Below are 23,871 nucleotides of genomic sequence, written 5' to 3' on the forward strand. Positions count from 1 at the left end.
TTTCGGTTTCACTAGTGTAAGTAATAGAAGAAAAATCTCAGTAGGAAAATATGTTATGGTGCAGTTATTTTATATTTTACTTAAGTGTTTTCTTCATCCTTTGTTTTAACCAGTGGATATAGTGTTGCATCACTCTAGAAATGTATTGCAAACAGTAGCAGCTCTTGCTATCAAAACGAAGCGTGCTACAATAAATATTATATATACATAGATAGATAGATGTTTATACTTGCACTTGCTCACTAAAGTCGGAAACAGAAACCTATGCTTCGATGATTCATGCTGGCAAACTTCTCTATCACCCTGGACTTGAAATCTGGCATGTTGTTGATCATTTTTTTTTCCTATCGAAGCATGGCAAGGTCAGTTAACCTTTCTTGACCCATGGAATTCCTCACGATTGTCTTAATTCTCTTTAGAGATGAAAAGCATCTCTCAGGCTCTGCTGTGGACATTGGTATGGTCATTATTATTTGCAACAGAGTTATTTCGCTTAAAGTGTCCTGTAAAGAAGAGAAAGAGATCCATTTATGTTTGTAAAATCAGGTCTTTCATACGAAACCAAAAGTTTAATGCGAAATCGCTGCTTATCTAACATTGGATAGCTTTCAACCGCAATGTGCAGAATGTGTTCCGGAAATTTCATCGAAAAATCACTAAAATTAGCAGAATCCAGAAGTTTGGTAGCATCCAAATGGCTTTTGTTTTCTCAAATCGATTTTGCGCCTCCGCAGAAATGTGATCACACACTTCTTTGGCATCTAGTACTCTGCAAGATTCAATCCGCCGTTTGTTTTCAATATCGAAAATTGGAATGCAATAAACATAAAATCTTCTAAGCGATTTATTAAATGAACAAATAAACAAAACCGGAGGGTACGCTAAGTAGATATCATATAAGAACAACAAAATCTTGGATAGCTTAGCTACATGATTCTGGGTTTGGCCGAACTATGTTTGTGTGTGTGTGTGTGTGAATGGGTGAATGCTCTGTCACCAAGCAGAAAAAGAAAGCGAAAAAAGTAGTACTTGGCGTTTGTGCAGAATGTCTTCGGGCTCAACCTAGCTCCGCACGGTGGAAACTATTTCTGAAAAAAAAAAGAAAAGAAAAGAAATGGACAAGGCATATTCAGATCTTCGCTCCATGTTTGTTGGGTAGACTTGTATAGTTGAAGCGGGCTCCATTCAGTAGAGCCCACTCAGTTCGTTAGTACAACTTTCACATTGCGGAAGGCGCTGATTATCGCGCTCCATGCTCGAAAAACAAGATGGTCATCGGAAAGTACCGTATTTTGTTAATTAAAGAACAGTTTAAACAAATGAATGGATAAAATTTTTTGAACTAAAATTAATCTAACACAAATGCACAAATACAGGAAGCGTGCTGTAGCACGGTAGCTCTACGTCAGAAACCGCTACTGATTGCAAAGGACACATATTTCATTTCCAAAGGAATTTGAATTTGTAAATGATGATCTCCTTAACTTTATTTATACAAGACCGGAGAAACATGTTGCTCAATGCAATAACGTTTAAAAGACCAAAGGTAATTTCTGAGAAGTATAATTTTCAGACGATTATTTTTAATGGTGGCTCTGAATTAAGTTGCACGGGTAATCTTTATGCACACAGAATGTGCGATTCAGATATTACCTTCCTTCTTCTAAAATAAAATGGTGAAAACGTTAGTATTTTTCTACTTGCACATAAACAGAGAAAATATTTATGTAATATAATATTTCACTCCTTAGAATTTAAACCTTTAACTTCTAATATTGCAGATTAAAGATAGGGTCCCCAATATATTAAAGAGCGTAACCTACTGTGAACTATGAATGCGGGACGGTAGACGAGCAATAGAGCAGGTCAGGGCCGCTGAAAGCACAGTGTGAACATTATTTTGAATCACAGATTGTTCGCAATATATCCGACCATTTTCGACGAGTACAGAACAAAATTGCTGCGTCCTTTGCCCTCAATGTCACGGTATGTGAGCGCCCGAATGTGACCACCAGCAGTGAGATGGACATGTGAGTCATCCATTGCAACAACTTTCTTCCATTTGGAACCGCCAGGTACTTTTGATACAGTTTCCTGCAGTTCGTCTTATGTTCGGCAATGTGACGCGAACACGGGGTAGCAGGTGGTGTACACGGGCTTTCCGCAAACACTTCATCCCGAGGCGTTTGCGAATTGTTTTGTTCACAGTTGATAAGTGCTAGGTGGAATCTGTGGCCCATATCACCTTGAGTCGTGGAATTTTCTTGGCACGTCAATCGACGGATCCACTTTAGTAATACGGGTATCACTTTGATTGCAGCCCTTCTCCTGGTGGTCTTTGTGGGTGAATATTTCACTAGGGGAACCTGTTGTATGTAATGGGCCACAATAGCTTTCACAGTAATCATGCCGAGTGTTAACCCATTCTCCTGACACTGTTTCACAATGCGTGCGTACGAAAACTTAGCATGGAAAAGGGTCATTACGCAATCTTCCCAATACCGGTTGATTTTCGGCGCCATTTGATAACACTCACGCACCTACAAGGTCAGACACAACACTGCTTTCGCCAGCGTATGTGAAGCATGATCAAAGCAAAGAGCAGTACACACATAATAATTTTACTGGTGAAATGAAATAGCTGTGAATCGAGGGAAGAGACTTTTCCTTAGTGTGACCGGGGTTGGAAACAACCGAGTCTGCAGAAATTTTCTTATTTTTATCAGGTTTAAATCAAAATCTCAGTTCGGATTTTTTTTTTTTTAAGTTGCGCGACAAAATTCCGTTTTGGGATTGTAAGATTTTTTTTATTAAGATAGGGCTTTCACACACAACATTAGGATTTCCATTGTGCTCATTGCAAGCTCCACTCGTAGGTCGATGTCCTGTGTCTGTAGTTGTGGTTCACAACCTATTTCCTGATGGGATGTGGATAATGAACTGCAGGCCTGGATACCGGACTGTGAGTGGGGATGGAAGAGACTCTAGAATCTTTACATTTTGGGGCAAGATTTGAGTTCTATTTTCCGTAGATGATTGGCTTGGTGAGTGTGTCAGTGACTGTTGATGACGAGCCCATACGGGCCCAGTAGGTTCACTATCACTAGTCAGTGATACATTCAGCATAGCTTGTAGTCTCAAGGAAAGGGAACATCATACAAAAACACAACAACATTAACATCATCGGTATTATCATTATTATTATTTTTATTTATTTATTCATATTATCACAAATAATATCACAATTATATCACAGATATTGTGATAATTTATATTGGTAATTATCTTGATGATTAAGGTTATTCAGTACCTATTCATCCATATCTATCACTTACTCGTGCTTACCTCGGTCATATAGTATTTACTTACTATGTGAATACTAATACTCACTCAACCTGACGTAGGAGAATGGGGTTATATTATTTATGAGAAACAATGACTACTCAGCAATCTACCTTTTGCTATCTCATTTTATTATGTGAGCTTATCTATACAAGATGTGGGTGTGACTCTTACAGGGCTATTCTAGACCCGATAATGATGACGGATTAATATGTGAGTCACCCACTTGTGAATAGATTATTAGCATTATCTCAATGTTCTAAATAACAGACGTGATTATCCATCAGCAATACATGGATTGACAAACAAATCAAGAGTGCATAGCATTACAATAGAATACTGCTATTACTATTATGATTGTTACTGTTATTATACTACTACTCGGGTTTATCATAACCTACGGTTACGAGGACTGTGAGAATTGCATTGCCTGACCATACTGATGTGTAAAATTAAGAAAAACCATAAAATACACAACTTACATGTTCTGGTCCATCAATACTGTTGACTTAACCAAGAATCGTTAAGACGAGACTTTCGCGTATACTCGAGACGAGACTAAACCGCGTTTTCAGATGCGAGCCAAGACCGACCGAGACTCGATCTAAGACTGAACGTGACTGAACGAGCCTGCATCCAAAACTGAACACCCTGGTTTAGAAACCAGGAGTTTTTATATTTGCCTCATTTGTTATTTTTCTTTCTCATGTCCTTCCGGGCCAGTACATTCTAGACTATGAAATAATAGTTTTGTGACGTATGCATAGAAAACACATCTTTTACACTTTCACTGAAGAAATTGTTTTGTCGTATGGGTATTATTCAGTTTCCTGGTGTCCTTCTTCCTGTTTTTAACCAAACCAATAATAACTTATTTTTCACAGTTTGGTATTTTTCCGGGTGACATTCACTTTTAATAATAAAATGTATAATCTTCGAAATTATAAAAATTTCGATCAATCTCGATGTTCTCGTGATATTCCCCCACTTAAAAAAAATAATACTGAGCAATCCTGTAATGGATGCCCAAAGTTGTGAATTTCGATCAATCTCGATGTTCTCGTGATAATATATATATATATATATATTTGTAAAAACCAACATCAAGACAATCTATGCTTAAAAGTTAACAGATGTTACCGCTAAATTTTCCTAATTTTCGCAACTCTATACAGAATCTGCACCTAAACTTCAAACCTTTATTTACATTGGTGCAGTTTAAATACTGTACAAATTGGAAAAATTATAAGCAAAACTGAGTACTCTGCATCAGAACATATTTATAAGTAGCATACTTTCGCAGGAGGCAGAAATAATCATGAAATAAAGATAAAATGAAATGTAAAGTTACTGTTACATGGCAGTCACTAATAGGCAACATTCATTCAATGGATTGTATTGGTTGACCTAAACTTACACCCACATAGTATACGTGACGTTGCACCAAGTTGGTGAAGTGCATATACATATATGGGTTAAGTGCTGTATCGCCGGACCAATTTTAGGAAATTTACTTACCGTGTCAATTAGAGAATTTATTTAATTTTGTGAGGAAGAATGAGTGAAAGTCAAGTAAGGGGAATAGTAAAAGTTAAGAAAGTGGTTGTATTTGTTAGTTGGGGGGATGTTTAGTACAAGGGCACAATTTACAGGAGAAATGAGTGATGCAAGTACTTAGACGTAACATAACGTAACCAAATCTAACCTAACATAAACTAACGTAAGCTAACACATAAACTAACATAATATTAGTAGAAATAAACGAAATTCTATCATTTTTTTTGGAAAATTATGCGGGACCCGTACACTAATATATAAACTAACCTAACGTAACCTAAACTAGCCTAACCTAGCTTAAACTAACCATCCCTACCCTAAACTAACCGAATGTGAACAGAAATTACCAAAATTGTAACATCTTTTAGAGAAAACCCCTTCTGCTAAACATAGGCCGTTAGTTGTTTTTGATGTCATAAGCGGCACTGTATGTGGAGGCGGATGGACTATTTCGCTGAGAGGTATACTTGTTTCACTATACGGATCCATAGATTGTAAAATGTACAGAAAACTGGGGAAGTATTTAATTTGCCCATTTCATGTCGAGAACAGAACCCAAACAACCTTGCGGAGCTTCTAACCCGTTCCTCCTCCTCCTACTACTACTTTTTCTTCTTATATATATATATACCTACTTTTCATTTGTAAACTTTTACAGGCTTAAGTTTAGAGTTGAACCTCTAGTTTCAAACCTACGAATAATCAGTAAAAACATTAAAACGTGCATTTTTACTATACAAATCCATAGTATAAGTAGTAGTAGGAAAGGGCTAGAAGTCCCGCAGGGGTTCGTTGGGTTCTGTTCTCGACATAAAATGGGCATGCTGCTGAATCAGGAAACCTTGCGCATCTCGCAAATAGTACCAATTTCCACATATGTTTTCTCGTATTAAACATAATTTTACTGCCAAACGTACACACCTAAACATCACATAAGAACTCCAAATCATAATTTCTTACCTCATTTCTCCTTAAACTTTCCTAATTTTTTATAAAAAACGGAGGGGCAACTCTAAACTTACACCCTTTTATAGCTACAAGGATGAGAGAACTGGGCATAGATAGTGTGTGCTTAAGAAAATTACTTTAAGGCATAACAACCAAGACTTCGGCCAGCATTTGCCAAAGCATTTTCGGCACCGTAACCCTCTGCACTACCAGCCCGCCTTCACTCACTATCCTTCTCTGGTCCCTATAGCAAGCATAGCAGCTAACCGGTAGATTGCGAAACGGTAATAGTTAAGAATAGCTACTTCTCATCTCCCGTGCACGAAGATACTGTTGTTACAACAAACCCAGATCATGTTCTATTCACACTCCAACATGGAGTGAGAATACACCGTGATCTGCGTTTCTTATGTGTTGTATTACCACTTTTACATCAAATAGAATCATTTTTGTACGTAGTGCAACAGTAAGAAGTATCCACGTGCACGGGATATGCGATATGCGTTTTCAAATCCCCCACAGGCATACCCCCACACATAGTCATACACTAAGTACAAGGGCACATTATTATTCTTCCCAAACGATATTTAAAAAACAGATATTTATAGAAAAACACCTTAAGTACAAGCAAGGGCGCCCATGTTGTGGTTTCCAAAGGGGGGCAAATATAAGCGAGGTTTCAAATATAGTTTCAAATTTTGCTATAACTAATGTAAAAATTCTATTGGGCTTTCGATATTCCCAAGTACGATTTTCTCTTAGGGGGCGAGCGCCCCACGTTGCCCCCCTGACGGGCGCCCTTGAGTACAAGGGCAACTACGTCAATGTAGGCAGACCTATGTACAACTTCCATTCGCCGACACTATTCAGAAAAAATGTCACCTCCGCGAAGAGCGAACCTGAGAGAACTCAGTCTGTTACCTACTTTTTAACATCCTAGATAGTCAATGAATAATTCCTAAAAGTATGGCGTTTCTCGTCCTTCCATAAACGGGAAGTACGGCTCCTTAACTATAACCGAGAAGGTAACCCAACGAACCCCTGCGGGGCTTCTAATCCCCTCCTATTACCACTACTTATACTATGGATCCGTATAGTAAAACTGCACAAAAAGGAAAGCTTGTTATGATTTCCTCAACTTTTCCTGTACTTTAAATCTTTTCTAAAGAGATGAACAATCAGAAAGAAAAAGAAAATTAAAGATTCTAGTGCTATCTTTATACTTAACCTGTATATTCTCCTTATTCATTGAACTTGTCATTTCACAAATCGTTTTATACCTGCGTCAAAGATTTAAATTCATAACAAACACAAAGCAGAGCCAACTAATTATTGATTATCCAAAGACTTTCCTATCCCACGTACGTATATTAAATAAGCCCCCAATCGTAAACACTTTGCAGACGACGCAAACAACGTAAAGTAGAAACGAGCAAACTTCTCATTCGTAAACTATTGTTCTCTACTGATGAGCGAGATATTTCCTTTAAACGCAACTACAATTAGTGAATGAAAAACTTCAAAAAAATAAATATAGAACTCAGTAGCTCCGTTTAAACGTTTGCAACTTTTTCAATGAAAGATTTATAGAATTTTAAAATAACTTATTGACATAAATAAAAGATACATCTTACATTGACCAAATCAATTCATATTTCTGAGTAGATTTAAAATGACTGAAATCTTTCACAAGGACAAATGAAGTTCAAAACACGTAACTATACAAAATGTCAACAAGGAAAAGGATCGTGTTGATTTTATAATAGCTTTATATATCTCGGTGTCTTCTTTGCATATATGTTTTGTGTAGACCTATAAATAATTTAGTGTTATAATTGAATTAACTTTAAATGAAAGACGAGTAAGCACTTAACTCTTGTTCGTAATGAGTCTTGCTGTAAAGTTCGTGGTATGCTTATTGACTGTACAAACTGTAGCAGGTAAATATGGAAAGAAATGGATGGATGTATTGTTACCACTATTATAAGTGGCATAGTTAAAAAATAGATTTGGTAAACATTAAACAATCAGAAAGTACTATCCCATTTTAGGGGAGCACATTCGCATTCATAAAATATTAACTTCTTGTACTTAGTATTAACGAAATGCACTTTTACTGCCTTGAGGAGTTGAATTACTGCTTCAGAATGACTTTAGGAAGGATAAATATACAACACAAATCAAGTTTAAATAGCCAGATAACGTATGCTAGGTGGCCACTAAAAAGCACGAATGCTTTGTAACCGACTCAAGATAGGAGTGCATAAAAAAGAATCGCGTTGGGGTGCGTCCGTAGGCGCGTCAGCGAGTGTGGAAAGTTCTAGAACTCAGGCCCTCCTTTATGAAACTAATGAAAAGTGTTTTACGTATCTTGTTTTGGTTCCTTTTTGTTCCTTATTCTTTTTTGTGTTCTTTTCTTTAAGTTTTTGGACATTTTAATCGTTGAAATATATTATTACAAACGTTCAGAACAACATTGACCTTCAACCGTTAAACAGTCCACTACCATGTTTGTTTACTTAACCAATTAATTATAATTTTAAATAAATGAAGTTTTTTGTTACTTTTTTGATTTTACGTGAATAAATTTTATTTTAGCTTGCTTTTTATTTTATTCAAAATTCCATTCAGTTTCGTTTTCGTATTCGGAGTCTATATTGAATTGTTCATTGGCAGAGTGTGATTGTATTGTGTGAATCTGTTGAAGTATTTATGTATTGCAATATATTGCTTTACACCTCGTGTGTTTTGTGTATTTCTTGATTCTATTGTGTTTGTATGTTTGTTTAGATTTTATGGGTTTACAAAATATTTTTCTGACATACAGTGTTGTTCTTTGAAATTCATTTGTTCGCAATAGGTATATTGTTTTATATTGTATGATGTTATTAATTTTTTTTTTTGAGCAAGTTGTGTGAATTACGACAAAATAAATTATTCGAAATTATTAATTAACCAAAATTCCATTTGTATTGAAAGAGTTCTAATAACATATATCTTCTCAAATAATATACGTTTGGGGGATATGATGGGCTGTGCCCCACTGTTATTTTATAATGTAGATTATTGGAAGAAATGTTTTTATGCAAATGGTATTTTGTTTAGTTAATAGTTTACTTTGTCGTAATTCATTTAACTTGGCCTCTGGGTGGTGGACGTGGAGGGAGACCTGTGTTCTAGAACCTTGCCGCGACAAATAGGTATAAGCATGAACGAGTTAATAGAAATGCACTTCATGGCATAAAAACATGCCATCATGATCGTCAGTACGTTACTTCCGTCCGGATGTTTTATCTTTTCGGATCACGATTTAGGCCTACAACATTGCTTATTATGACTTTTATGTTTAAGAGTACGTTCTTACAGGTGGTTTAGTGGTAGAGCGTTCACGTCTGGTGCATAGGATCCCGGGTTCGAACCATGTTCCCGCCAAGTGAACTTTGTGGTGGACAGACACCGTGTGTGTGGACTTCCTCGGGTTCTCCCGTTTCCTCCCACTTTTTTCATTCCATTATTTCATTCATTGCTCATCATCACCGTCTCCTTTAGCCTGGCCGGCATAATCATGGAACGTGAAACTCACAAATTTTATTTTATTTTCATTTCAAAATATTTGCCAGCCATATAAACTATAGTTTCAAGTGGTTTTTTGCAGGCTCTACAATTCTTATTTAATGTAGGATGTGCTCTAGCAAGAGATCCGAGCACCATAAGTATTATTTCTTAATTTTAGGGCATCTATAAATCTGTTATCAAAAGAAGTTCGTGTTTAAATAGGAATTCGTTAGGGATCATGTCCTAAGACTGTTTACTGAAGTTTTATTTTTCCAATTCTATCCCGGGTCTAATTTAATGCACACAATAACTAAATTATTTTACTGTATTTAATAAACTGCCTATTAGCACTGTTCCTGTATTATTTTCTACTATTTAGAATTTTATTAATTTATTCTTATACGTTCATCGCCACAATAATGTCTCCACTGCTAGTCAAAAAGCCGCTAAATTCTATTGTATTATTTTCGATTGAAATAATGCAAGTACTGGCTCATTGATGCAATGTTTTTCTGGTTCATTGATACAGTCGTTTAATCATTACGCTTTTGAGAATATTATTTTTCACTAACTAAATTTCACAATTGATCGTCACTTTCACACTAAACTCTTCAACTTTTTTTTTCCCCACGAAGCCACCAATAAATATGGATAAAACAATAATCATTGATAACATAGTATTCCAATTAATAAATCTAATCATTCAATAAACATAGCCAATTCATCATACACTGTTCTTGTATTCAACCTTTCACAACCAAAATCAAAACTTTCAGCATAGCCTAGTCCGGAGCTCCGAGAAAGAGCGTCTTCTCTCTTCGAGTACCAACAACCAATTAACAGATTTTAAGATATGGTTATATTATTAAACAATTGTAATTCCTATCTTTGTTCCCGTTCTACTTTTTTTCCCTTTTAGGAAAATTATCAAGAAACGTTGATACACGTCTTTATATTAAATAAAAAAATGTAAATATCAAATTTCATGTCTCTAACCTTGAAACGTTTTGAGATATGGCAATCTTATTTTAATAGTTGCACTACCTACTCTTTGTCTCCTCGCACCTTTTTCTTCCCTTCTACGGGAAGTGTCAAAGAATGGTGAAACATATGTTTAATTATTTTAAGTCAATATACCAAATTTTTATCTCTACCCTTCGGAGATGCGGCGATATGGACATTTTACTGTATTAATTACCACCTCTATCTCCCTCCCTTCCTCGTTGACTTTCCAAAAATCTTTCCTTAGTGTACCTTACGTTACTAATCCTATACACTATCAAAATTTCAAGATTCTAGCTTAACCGGTTTGATGTGGGCGTTGATCAGTCACTCACACATCCAGTACTTCGTTTATATGTAGAGATGACGGGGGTAATATGTTAAGGCTTTGAAACAATGGTCAGCTAGACGCATTAGGAGAACACAAATAACCTTCGTTAACATTTTTTCTGCAAAGTGAAAATATTTCTCTTCAGAGCACACTTTTTCGAAAATATACTTACGTATATTAATAGCGAATGAAGAATTACACGATGCACAATTGTCAAATTAGTTGTCGATAATATTTAGTTAAATGTACGAAATGAAAATATATTTTTGTGTAACTTCTTAGATATTCTCCAGCCCCATCACAGTTTCTTAAAATGGGAATTTGTACAGCTTCACTCCCTCTCTCTTTCTGCCTCAAGATTGCGAGACACAAAAGACTTTTCTTAGTTGTCGGATTTACAATCTCTCACTGTCATCCGCCTAAAGAATGGTGACCTGCACATTGTATGTAGAATGAAGATTTCATGTTTTGAAAGAACTATAGTAGCCGAATAGACCAAAACCCATAGTGGTGTTAGTGCATTAGTTGAAATGAATTATGTTAAAAATTCTTCAGACATATTTTGGTCAGTCTTTGTAAAGTATGTCACTACTAAGACTAACTTCACTCAGAAATAAAGTTCAAGAAACAGACCTTCACCGAATTCCATAAAAATCGTTGGAACAATTCTCTAATTAAAATGTAGTCACATTAAACCGAAAGTACTGTTCAGATGCTTCTAGTTAAACTCCTTTTCTAAATCTGAACTCGGATTCTCACCCAATTTCATGAACATCATTTAGAGTTGTTGACAAGTTATAATTAAGACACCCCCACTGAAATATTTTTAATATGAACTCCCTTAAATGTGCTTTGTCAGTATCAATAGGTTTTACTTGATCCAAAAACTGATTTTCACGAAACAAATAATAATAATTGAGAAGACGAAAATCGTTAAAAATTCTTTTGAAGTTAAAATTCAAGCGCTCTCGAAGATTTTCTACAGATCCCTAAATAGATTTATCCAAGGTCGTGATTTAGCTAAATTGCATGGTTGTATTTGAAAATATAGGTTGTTTTTTTTTCTTTCTTAATACCAAATTTCTTGAAAATTGGTTTGAGCCTCATCAAGATGAAATTTAAAAGATTATTAAAACCTTTGTCCATTCAACGCGGAATTGCTTGCTTTACAGGACAAGAAATGTGAAAGTCCAAGTGGTTTAAACCAGCTGGGTTTTTTTTTTTTTTATTTTTAAAAAAGGTTTAAACCAAACGAAAAATGCTTTAAATCGTGTGAACTTAATGGTGACCGTCTCCACATATGAAACCATCTGCATTACGTTTATGTACTTTTCACCTTTTAATCAAGGGGTCCCGTGTTCAATTCTCGGTCTACACAACCCATCTTTCAAGTGTAAACCAAGTAGCGATTCGAGGTGTCCCTTTAAGCGAAAGTCTTCTCCGTGGTAACCTTAGTATTTCAGAAGGATGTTAAGCCTAAACATACAAAAAGAAACCAAATTATATATTTCTACTTGTCTGAATACCTGTTATTTTATAAAGAAGCCAAGGGTGCTTAAATATATTGATAGAAATTGGCAAAATTTATCAACTGCCTACGCAGCTTCCAACATCAGCTTGGATTTGACTTTGTTTTTATCTTATTGAATGATATCTACATACCAAATTTGTAATTTTATACCTCAGTTTTAGCGTAGTGATTATGATACGTTGACCTTAAAATTTTATATACAAATACATTTAAAGTAATAACAGGATTTTCCCAATGGCTAAGGCGGGAATTTCCCGATTTATATATAATTGTATAATGTTTTTACTTGTGTAACTGTTTATCTTTTTGTCCTTCTGAAATGAGGCCTATGTAAAGATCAGTACAACGTATTTTTATCAGGAATCCTTCGTGAGCGAGTAACCAATTAGTCCCGGTTTCGTGTCGAAATGAACAATTTTTCTTGGATGAAGCCGAAAAGCGGTTTGGATTCCGCTTTAAGCTTATGTGACCCCTTCCAGCATAACCTTGTTGTTGCATAATAACACCAAGGCGAAACAAACTAATTTCTGTCCATATCTAATATAAATACATAGAGTAAATTATTTAAACCAAAAAACCTGGTTTTTTGGGTTTTTCAATAAAAACCATGGTTTTTGTCAACCCTGATACGAAGTTAGAGAAAGACGACTTGTAGCTAATATTGTCCGAAAGTCTCTATTAATATTTATTATTTTTGAAGTAAGGAGTGTTTTGAAACGATTGTTTGAGTTTCGTTACCAGTTTTCGTTAATACTTTACTTGTTTGTGGGACATAACCTTATCCTGTTTTGATAAGTCTGAAGTACCTAGCTGTATTCTTTCATTTCGTGTTTCTAACATGTTCCAATGTAAGTTGCATCACAATTACTAAAGGTATCTCACATAATAATACAGAAGTTACTGTACGAGCTGCAAAAGTTATGAAGCTTTCCGGCATTTCGATGGAAACATTGATATAACTAAAGAAAATACATCTACTGATTCATTTTTCTATCTTTTGTTGACTTACTTTGAAATGTGCAAAATTAACATGCAGACTTCTTCCGCGGGAGTTTTACAACAGCTGTCAATAATAGTGGACAAAATAAAGTTTCCTTTACCTCTTTGCCCGGATTATGTCAGAAAGATTAGTAAAGAGTAGAAAAATAGGAACTAAATTAGAAATTAATTTCACTGAGAGATCAGACACCAGTTTTAAAAGCTCATTGTCTTATTACAAAATTACAAGGAAGAATTAACCACGTCTGGGTATACGAAATATCTTACTCATTTTCAAAGTTGTACATAGGAATGACTAAAAGAAACATTTTCTCCAGGGCAAAAGAATATGTTAAGGACACAATGTGTGGTGAACCTCAATACTTCAGGTCTATCTAGTGCATGTGCAAGAAACTAGATACAAAATAGATCACGTTAAAGTATTTCACTCCTGTTCCGCTATCATGGACAGAAATGTATTCAAATCATTTTTCATAAGAACAAAAGATTCCCCACTCAGCCTTGGTAAAAATTACTTACATCATAGATAGGATGAATCGTAGTTAACTTTAGGAAAGACTATGCCTTAGTCTATGCTTCCAAATTATACATACAATTTTTCATATGGAATCTTTTACATATCAGTCACTCAAAAAACAAATCACTGTACTTCTCTTTTTGTTTTTAGATCTGCTCATAGGGTTTCTCTATACGGTACTGTACAGTCAGTTGTCATTTCAACGCAGCTCAATACCTGGAACAAAAAATGAGTAGATGACGTTGCAATGATATTTGCAATGTAAAACAAGTGTCTTAAAGTGTTACATAACATTTTAAAGTAAAATACTCACAGTGATTTTCAAGACTGAAACAATAGTCTCAGGAATCTGTTAAAAGAGACGACATTTTCTCAGCATTCATAGAGGAGGAAGTGCTAAAAACATCTTTGAGAAATTCTGAAAGTACTGGAGACTTTACAAGTAAATACCCACATTATTGTATACAGATGATCCTGCATTTTTACCATTTTACAAGGTAACAACTTCAAAAATGTGAAGTAAACATATTACCAACCGTAGCAGATGTTGACAAAAGACCCAATGGGATCCGAATTAGCAATAATTCGGCAGGAAATACATAGATAGGCCATTGAATTAAAGAATATGACCTTTTCAGAAGTATCCAAACATGTCTTTTAAATATTTTCAGATGTTTTAGGGCATATTTATGATACCGATATACTGAATTTATTAAAAAATAGTAAATATGAAATAGGTATCTATTTTTATCAAAAACAGTTTTGCATTGTTGTTAGCAAGCAATAATATTTTGTATTTTCGTTTTAGGTTCAATATACAAGAACTTGAAATACTTTGAAACAATACATGCTTCACAACTAAGCCACAACATAGTCAAGAGAGGAGCCAATCCCAGCCCACACCCATTCAACTCTATAAAGGAAGTATCGTTTCGTGCATTGGGAAGGTAAGTTTGTTCTTGTAATAAGTCATCTACGTATAACGATCGTCAATGTGTCGTAGTGTATATTCTTTAATGCGATAAATGTCAGTACGAAGCGAGTGTTAATAATGCAAGTATACGGTAACTTTGATTCATTGTGCAAATTTTAGATTCTGATGATGTCGAAAAGAATAAAGTATTGGAATTAATCACACTTGTATGTTTTTTAACTAAAAGTTACTTTTTTCAAGTTGGTCATTAAAAGTTACTTTTTTCAAGTTTGTCACTAAAAGTTACTACTTTGGGGAGTAAAGTCATTTTTTCGTGTGATTTGTGTTTTGATTGGCAGTTTTCTAAGAAAAATATTTTTAAAATAAATGGGAAAAGGCAGAAATTTGTTACTTATTACTCTCGTGAAAACTTCAGTACTGCTGTGCTACCACATGTGAAACAAGTCAGCTTTATTCTCGCTTCAGCCTTTTTCCTTTCTAAAGCATAGTGGATGGTTGGTGGGTGCTTAAGCTCTCTAGGTGGGTTTGAAAGCCCTTCTGTTTACAGTTTACTTTTTCCCCCTTTTACACTTTCCCTTTCGTCTACCTGTTTACAGTTTACTTTTCATTGTATGCGGAATATTGGTAGAAACCATACCCATGTTTACCAATCATGTGGTACCAAGACAAAATTTGTAATAAACCAATTGTACAAGACAAAATTTTATTACCAGTTAATGGTAATCTAGGTGCTATATATTAATTACATTACTTTAGTTAGTACATTACTTTAACATAATTAATTACATTACTTTAGTTTTGTATTATTGGACATAATGAAAATATAGAAATGTGGCCTTACCCCATTCAGATCAAGTTGAAATTCAAAACCGTGCAAAGTGTGTAATTAATAATAAACCTCTAAACACAAGTAATTCAATTTTTTTATTAGCTAACGAATTTAAGTAAAATAATTTTTAATCTTAACATGTTAAAACATTACGTATTTCAGCTATGATCCAGCTGTCACTATTTTGGTTGAAAAAAATGTAAAATCGAATTTATGCCCAAGTTTGGCATCAAGATTTAAAGTTATTTTTTGATGAGATTTTGGTCACTTTTTGACATGTTTTTGGTCACTTTTCAACTATTTAAAAGAGACCAGACCACTGTGAACCCTATAATGGGTTAATCAAGCCTGCAAAAGTTGAAATCGTGCTGAAGCATTGAAATGTGTTTACGGTGGCGGTGTTCAAATTATAATGACAATATTTTTTTTCCTTTAGGAATTCATGCACTCGTTATTCTCACCAGTTAAATTTGATTATGAAACGCTTATATTCAACAGTCAGTCACATAAGAATATTCTTCACTAATATTAGAATTAGTTCATTTCTGGTATGATCTCTAAGACGTAGCAACCTAAGTCAAAAACTAATGCAGTGAACGGTTTTCGGCAGTATATGAAATGAGGTGGAATTTCAACCCAAGACAAAGTTCGTTAAGAAAGAAAGAAAAAAGAAGTTGATTAAATACTGCAAGAACATTCAAAATAGCGTACGCGTCTTGTAGGAGACTCGAGTTCGATTCTTGGTGGAAACTCGTGTGTTTCGGATCCCATGTTAAGCTGTAAGTCCACGTCTCATAGCGTCGCTGCTGAAGGAGACGCTAACCTCAAAATCACATCACATTCTAAATCATTGGGACTACAAAAATATAAGTGAAGCAGATACGTGTCAAAAACTACTGGAAAATGAAGGATTCTTGTTCTTTTCCTTCAGCTTTTTTTTCATATGTATTCCTGTGTATAAATGTGCATTGAAACATTTTGATATATATATATATATATGTATGTGTGTCCCACGAAAAGTGTTGCCAACCCAATACAAAGTACGGTAGTTTTTCAAATGGCATTATGCCAGAATATTACACATTATTAATCTACATGTCAAACGAAAACTACAAATACCACATTTATTATTCAGTGTTGCAAACTAAGAATGTTATAGTATCACAAACATCCAAAGTTTGGAAGCCTCTGTCTCACACACAGCACTACGGAGATGGACAGTATAATGCCCACCGAAAGTACCTTAGCGTTGGATACCATGGTTATGGTATGACTTGTTTCGAATGCATAGGAACGAAGTTACAACCGCTTGAAGATTTGAATTTTTTCGAAAGGTTTTATTTCGAAAACATGCTTAGATAAGTATATCTACACATAGGCTCCCTTTTCCTAAGGTCGCTAGTATCGCTTGTTTATATTGTAATAGACGGTGATTTTACAGAGTTGCCAACTTCTTAAAGCAATAGGAAACTAAACGTGCAAGAGACAAGACCAGAAAGTAATCGAGATTGAGGCAGTATCAATAGTAGATAATACATGTTGTTCGTGCTCGGTATCATCTCTGTTAAAAGATCGGCATACGAACAATAGAAATAATAAAATTTTTTTACTTTCTTCTAATATTAAACAACATGGCATGACCATTTGGAAATAATAAAATATTTTTTATTCTTATTACTATTTAGTAGTTATGATGCATTTGTTGTGTCAGTGGCGTCGCGAGCGGTGGGTAATGTCCCAGGGCCTCACGCTTTTAGAGACCTCACAAAGCCAAAGCCCTAAATACAATTTAACACTGATTTCATAAAGACCCATCGATTCAATGTAAATACAAACGATTATGAATTCAGATTTATTTACATGAAACATTACATAATGGTTGGTGGCTTGAAACAAACTTATCATCTATTCTTGTAATATTAGGCCACTATCATAGGCGACAGGCAGTGAGTTTACTTTAACATTGCAGTAATGAAAGCAAACAAATATTTCATTTTTTTAGCACTAATAACATCGTTGAGATTAATGGATTTCGAAAATTTATTATTGTTGTTAGCTATTCTATTTGAAAAAAAAAGAAGGCGTTACAAACTTTTCTTGCCCAGGGATCCGCGAACAATTCTCGCCAAGGTCATCGTCAGAATTTAGTACGCCGCTAACTGTATATTGCCGTAATAAATTGGAATTAATTTCTTTATAATAAGCGATCGAAAAATGCTTCTGTCCAACGCCAAGTGTAATGTTACACTGCAGTGTATCATTTTTGTAAATCTCTCAGATTTTACTATGATTTGACTGCCGACTGAATTTTTTCTTTCTGGTTCTTTACCGGAAACAAAAGAGATAGTTGGGGTAGAAAAGACATGAAGCAGATGTTAAAAGGAATGTTCAGGTGGTGAGGTTAATGCATGCACTCCGCAGATTTCGGTGAACTAGAAACACCTGACAACTCCTTGTCATACTGTTCGTGAAAAGATTCGAAATTTCAGCACAATCAATCGGTTCACACAATTGTCATACTAGTGACAGAGTGTGAAATATACGAGTGATTAAATGAAACGGGTCGTCTGATCTTAATGAACTCTGCGTAGATATCTTATTCTCATTAGTGTCTGAAATTTTATCGAGTTGTGTTTTGTTTACTCGGTATGTGTACTTGGTATTACAAATAAAAGCATTTAGATTCTGGTTTCAAAGTCGCTGAAATCTCGGGTTCAAATTCTAAATTCGTCTATTAGTAGTAAGAACTGTTGTTCCGCGAACTACGATTATAAATCGATGTTACTGGTGAAAAGTCCAATTGTTCATCAATTACCAGTTATCCGACTAAATTTATCAAATTCCCTCTAAACACAGTATTAAATAATATTTCACAACATTATTAAAGTAATAATGTACTTACTGAATAGTATTTCAAAATTCCCGTGCATTTCACACGACATTCGATCAAACAAAAATGCGTACATGGTATTTTACTTGGGAGGCAGATTATTGAAAGATATTCTCTCGTTGGTAACTGCTGGAAAGAGATGGTTTGATGTTAGTTTCACTTGTGGCCACGACCCGCTCACCGCTCTGTCGATCAGTAGTTACTTGTATGGTTTGCAATTGGTAGATAAATCATTTCGTCATTTACAGCACTTCGATATTTTACAGCACTTCGAAATAAGTTTGTGGTGGATGACATCGTGTCCATGGATTTTCTTGGGGTACTCCCGTTTCCTACCACTTTCTCATTCCACTAATTTTTCCACCATTATTCACTTGCCTTCATCATCGTCTCTTTTAGCCTAAAGGGCATAATCGTGGGACGTTAAACTCAAAGATTACATTTCATTTCATTATTTTCTTTGTGTGTGTGTGTGTGTGTGGATTTGAATTTGTGTGGTCTTGTGGCACTATAAGAATGTCGAAAAAAATCTAGAATTTATCTTCTGAAACAATGGATTGAAGGCGATGAGACGTTAATTTGCAAAGTGTGTGCTAAACGAGTAAGTAATATTTTCAAAGTAAGTTAGCTTACTTTCAGAAGAGAACCTTTCCATTTTGTTCGACAGAAAAACTCGAACTTCAGTTGAGTTGAATTGAATTAAGTTTAGCGTCCCTTTCAGCAGCGAGGCTATGTGAGACGTGGACCTACTGATTAACGTGGAATCCGAACCACATGAGCTCCCGCCGGGAAAACTCGAACTTCAGCAGCGCCCTGTTTTTTGGCCTTCCGATATTTTCATATAAGTTTCAAATCTAGTAACGAGTTTATACAACCATGAAACAGTCTAGATTATTTTTTTTCCTACATACTTCGACAGAGTTCATCCCAAAGAAACCGTTGAAAAGTGTATTTCTGGAAGAAATGTACACTTCTTTTGAAAATAAACACTTTAATTAATCAAAATATTTGTTTTACAAAATCTAAAACTTGTCGCAGCAGTTACTTTCTAACAAGGGAACATTCCGATTTGATGAATTCAATTGCTGAAAATGATTGCTAGCATTAGATTCATTACACACACACACACACGCGCGCGCGCGTGTGTGCGTACACGTGTGTACGTGTTTAGTGTGCAGACTGTATACAGGGTGGGAGATAAGTGAGAACAAAGTGCAAAGATAGAACGTAGAAAATGTCTAGAAATGCCATGTTAATTTTGAATTAATTTTGAAATGAGTAAAAGGATTGAGGTCAAATGTTGGATATGTGGAGTGAATGTAGAGCTCCATTGAATAGACGTAATATGAATCATGGGGTACATCTAAAAAGCCGCCATTTTGGAATTAGCGCAACAAGAATATACGAGAAAGTGGTCATGTGGCATCCGGCTTCTGATACACACCGTCTATTGAAGTTAATAGTAGCCAATACAGTTTGAGACCTCTGCAACAGGAGAGGTTCTACGATGAATGAAGCAATGAAGCAATACTGTCGTAAAGGTGACGTGAATGAGGAATAACCACAAATGTGAATGAGGTCGCTTTCCAGCCGGGAACCATAAGTTGTTGAGAGATGATTTTGATGTTGATCAATACCTAAGAGGATGGTAAATATTTTGGTTCCAAATATTAACTGGTGGCCATTGTCTAACTGGCCATTGGTTTGGCCAGTGGCTAGTTGGATAGTGGCCATCAGTTAATATCGGTACGAAAATGTTTAACATTCTATTAGGGATTGATTGACACCAATATCATCTCTCTATGATTGGCGAAAAGATAGTTCCGATTTCAGGAGATTTAAGGAGCCAAATTTTGGGAACCGTAAGTTACACAGAGATCATATTGGAGTTGATCAATATCTAAGAGAATGGTGAACATTTTGGTACTAAATAGTAACCGATGACCACTGATTAACTGTCTATTGGCCAACTGGTCACCGTTCCCCAGATATTGGCCAAACTTTTCGAAATTCTAGATATTTAAGCAACAATATCTCGAGAACTGTAAGTCATAGAGAGATGATATTTTGTTAATTTTTGCGAGAAAGAGAAGGTGCGGATAAAAAAATACTTCTACATCTAGGAACAATGACAGTTATCCTTCCAGCTTCATCTCTCCATTCTTTTTAAGTTCGTTCTGACAATGCTCTTGGAGCATTCTCAACTGGTTTCTTTTTCCTTCCTCTTGTTTTGATTTTTACCTCGAATTTGCCTGGACAATTACATTTAGATCAAGAAAGAAAACTAATGAATTTGAATAAGATAAAAATTTCTGAAGATATACTTTTCATCTTCTAACACAGCATTGCGGCTGTACGTTCGTGACAATGTTGTAGTAGTAGTAGTGGTAGTAGTATGAAAAATTGCAATGTATGTAGCTTGAAGTGAAATTTCTTTTTATTAGAAGCATTTTTTTCTGTATTCCGGTTCAATTGAAAATTAATAAAGGTGTTTTCAGATCATATTTAATTGAATTATTTATTTATCAATTGACACAATAAGCCAGTAATAAGTGTATGTTAGGAAAACACTTGAAAATCCAAAATTGAATTGAACGCCTAATGGAAGAAGGATGTGTCCTGTTTTTACAGCTTTGTGAGAAAAAAGCATTTAAAGCTTTTAAGACAGGTAACAATACATGATTCTACAAATTTTAGATAAGAAATTGTAAAAGATTTGACAGTTCAAACCACAAATAATAGATAACACCAACGTATACAGCAAGACAACATTTCTAATGAGAAGTGGGATAAGGCTTTTCAATAATAATGCTAATTCCTAACTAAATGTTGAAAAAAATAATTACAGAATACAAAAAATACATCGTATTAACAAATAATTTCTCTCATTCCCATTATTCATAGATAGTAAAATTCGTTTAGTTGTTCGTCCTTGTTTCATTTTCGCAACTGCATCTACATGTAAGAATTGAACAAAATTTACATTTATACTACAAGCCTACGAACATCTACCCTTTCTCATATACTCATACATTTCAATAAATAAATAAATAAAAAAGTAATTATTTCCCTACCCAAAAAAAAAAAAAAAAAAAATTCTCGATCTAAATTGAAAACTAGGTGAATATTCAAGAATTCTGGAACTTATTTTGCTAACACAGTAATTTTGTAATAGAAGACAGTCTTTCAGATGCTTGCTTGCTTTTAGAAAACATAAAAGTGTATATCAGAATAAGAAATTAAAAAGAATTTAAAACATATCTTGCTACTAAATTATAATTCCATTTATCTTTTTCATCGCCCTTCGTGACCCCCATGTATTCCTCTCGCGATCCCCCTAGGAGTCCCGACCCCTAGATTACGAAACCCCGCCTTAGAGGTGAAGAGAAACAATTAAATACTAAGTTCAACTACGTATATATTTATTTATAACAACGGACATTTTCTACAGATATTATTCGAGATGCGCTATTGAACATACAGTAAAAGCTCTTTATTCGCGGGGTATATGTTCCATAAATATGCCGCGAATACAGAAACCGTGAATACGGAATGGTAATTTATCTGGGATTATAGGGGATACGTTCCTAGGTGACAAAATAAAAAAAAATCACTGTCAATTTACTGTAATTGAAATTTTTGACCATATTGATTAATTATTATCTTCAGTCTTAGGCAATGGTTTGAAGAATTTTGTAATTGTTTCTTGCTTGGCAGTTTTTAAAAGCTCTTTCAATTCAGACTGATATTCAGCAGTGGCATTAGCAATTTGCCTCTTAAAAATAAGACTTCGTTCCATAGACGGATCAATTTTCATAAAGAAATCACAAAGCTCATTTGCCATTCTTAAACCTTCACTAAGATTTTTCATATTAAATGTCAAGTTTCCAGTGCTTGTTGAAGTCTCTTCTTCAATGGACTGTAAATTTAACATTTCCTCCAAGTCGGTTTCAGTCAAATCTTCATCTTGCGATTCAAGCAATTCCTGAATGTCACTTGATTCTATCTCTTCGAACCCATCTCGTCCTATTCCATTCACAATTTCGGCTATGTTTGCAGTCAAAGTTTGAATTTGCACACATTCTTCGTCATTTTCCGCAGTCAGAGCAGGCAACAGTTTTTTCCAGCATGACTTCAATTTGTGTGGTTTCAGTTTTTCCAATGATTCTTTTATGTTTACGATGCATTTTGCTATGTCAAATTTCTTCCAGCATTCCATAACATTCATATCAGGATTACATTCCATACTATCCAGTACGATTTAGAAGGTTTGTCTAATGTAATAGAGCTTAAAGGCCTGGATTATTCCTTGGTCCATAGGTTGAAGCAAAGCCGTCGTGTTGGGAGGTAAAAATGTCACTTTTATATTTGGATGTATAGTTTCAAGTTCGCGAGGATGACCTGGTGCATTGTCCAAAATTAGAACTGCTTTAAAGTCTTTTTTTTTTTTTTTTTTTTTTTTTTTAAATAAGTTCAGAAATGAAAGAATTCCGGAACCAGTCACAAAAAAATAGCGCTTGTAACACACGCTTTCGTATTAGCATGCCAAAACACTGGCAGGTCGTCCTTGTTTTGATGTTTTAAAGCCCGAGGATTTAACGATCTGTAAAGCATCAGTGGTTTAATTACAATCTCCAGATGCATTAGAACATAGCAGCAGTGTAACTCTATCCTTTGCTGCCTTAAATCCAGGAGCAGACTTTTCGCTTTTAGAAATGAATGTTTTGTTTGCTATTATCTTCCAAAACAGTGCAATTTCGTCTGCATTAAATACTTGCTTAGGTTTGTATCCTCCATCAGCTACTAAGTTTGCAAATTCTTCTGGATATCGTTCTGCTGCAGCAATGTCTGCAGATGCAGCTTCTCCAACGATTTTAATGTTATTCAATGATTGTCTCACCTTAAATTTATTGAACTAACCTTCCGATGCTTGAAATCGTCCATCTGTACATTCACCACTACAACTACCATTCGGTTCTTTAAAATGAGCGTAAAGACGCTTTGCCTTCTCCCGGGCCATTGGACCGCTCAGGGGCACCCTTTTTTGGTTGCGGTCTTCAATCCATAATGACGACGCCACTTCCATTTTTTCTATTGCTGGATCACCAACAATTTTCGCTGACAGTGAAGTTGAAGCTACAGACGACCTTATTTTATCTTCGGATTTTTTATCGATCGTACAGTTGATTCGTTGACATTGAATGAGCGTGATATGGATGCAAACGACTCTCTAAGGCGTAAACGATCAAGCATTTCTATTTTCACTTTAAGCGGTAACACAGATTTTTTTCGTGTCGAAACTCGTTTCTCATTTTTTTTTTTCTTTTTAGTTGACATTACTGTATAAATTAGGAAGACAGCGGTAGAGACGTGTTACTCGATCACAATTTTTGTAACGAATGGAAAGACGAAACAATAAAACACGCAAAGCGGCTC

General features: G+C 35.1%; 2 protein-coding genes across 4 annotated transcripts in view; one reads left to right on the forward strand and one right to left on the reverse strand.

Annotated features, from left to right (window-relative positions):
- The window catches only part of LOC145683894 (centrosomal protein of 19 kDa-like), a 35,711-nt gene extending 28,208 nt beyond the window's left edge, over positions 1-7,503 (reverse strand). The window contains exon 1 of one of the 3 annotated variants that reach the window (XM_081755547.1): positions 7,482-7,503. The gene's annotated coding sequence lies outside the window, so the exon portion shown is untranslated. Of the gene's footprint in view, positions 1-7,075; positions 7,308-7,481 lie in introns of those variants that run through there. The other 2 variants (XM_081755546.1, XM_081755545.1) reach the window with 2 other exon arrangements.
- A 37-nt stretch (positions 7,504-7,540) lies between these two features.
- The window catches only part of Tace (ADAM 17-like protease Tace), a 126,932-nt gene continuing 110,601 nt past the window's right edge, over positions 7,541-23,871 (forward strand). The window contains exons 1-2 of the mRNA XM_081755543.1: positions 7,541-7,787; positions 14,591-14,729. Of these exons, the coding sequence (XP_081611669.1) occupies positions 7,733-7,787; positions 14,591-14,729 (194 nt within the window). The 5' untranslated portion in view covers positions 7,541-7,732. The remainder of the gene's footprint in view (positions 7,788-14,590; positions 14,730-23,871) is intronic.

The sequence above is a fragment of the Thermobia domestica genome, chromosome 4 (genome assembly GCF_964235325.1).
Source record: "Thermobia domestica chromosome 4, izTheDome1.hap1.1, whole genome shotgun sequence".
Classification (NCBI taxonomy): domain Eukaryota; kingdom Metazoa; phylum Arthropoda; class Insecta; order Zygentoma; family Lepismatidae; genus Thermobia; species Thermobia domestica.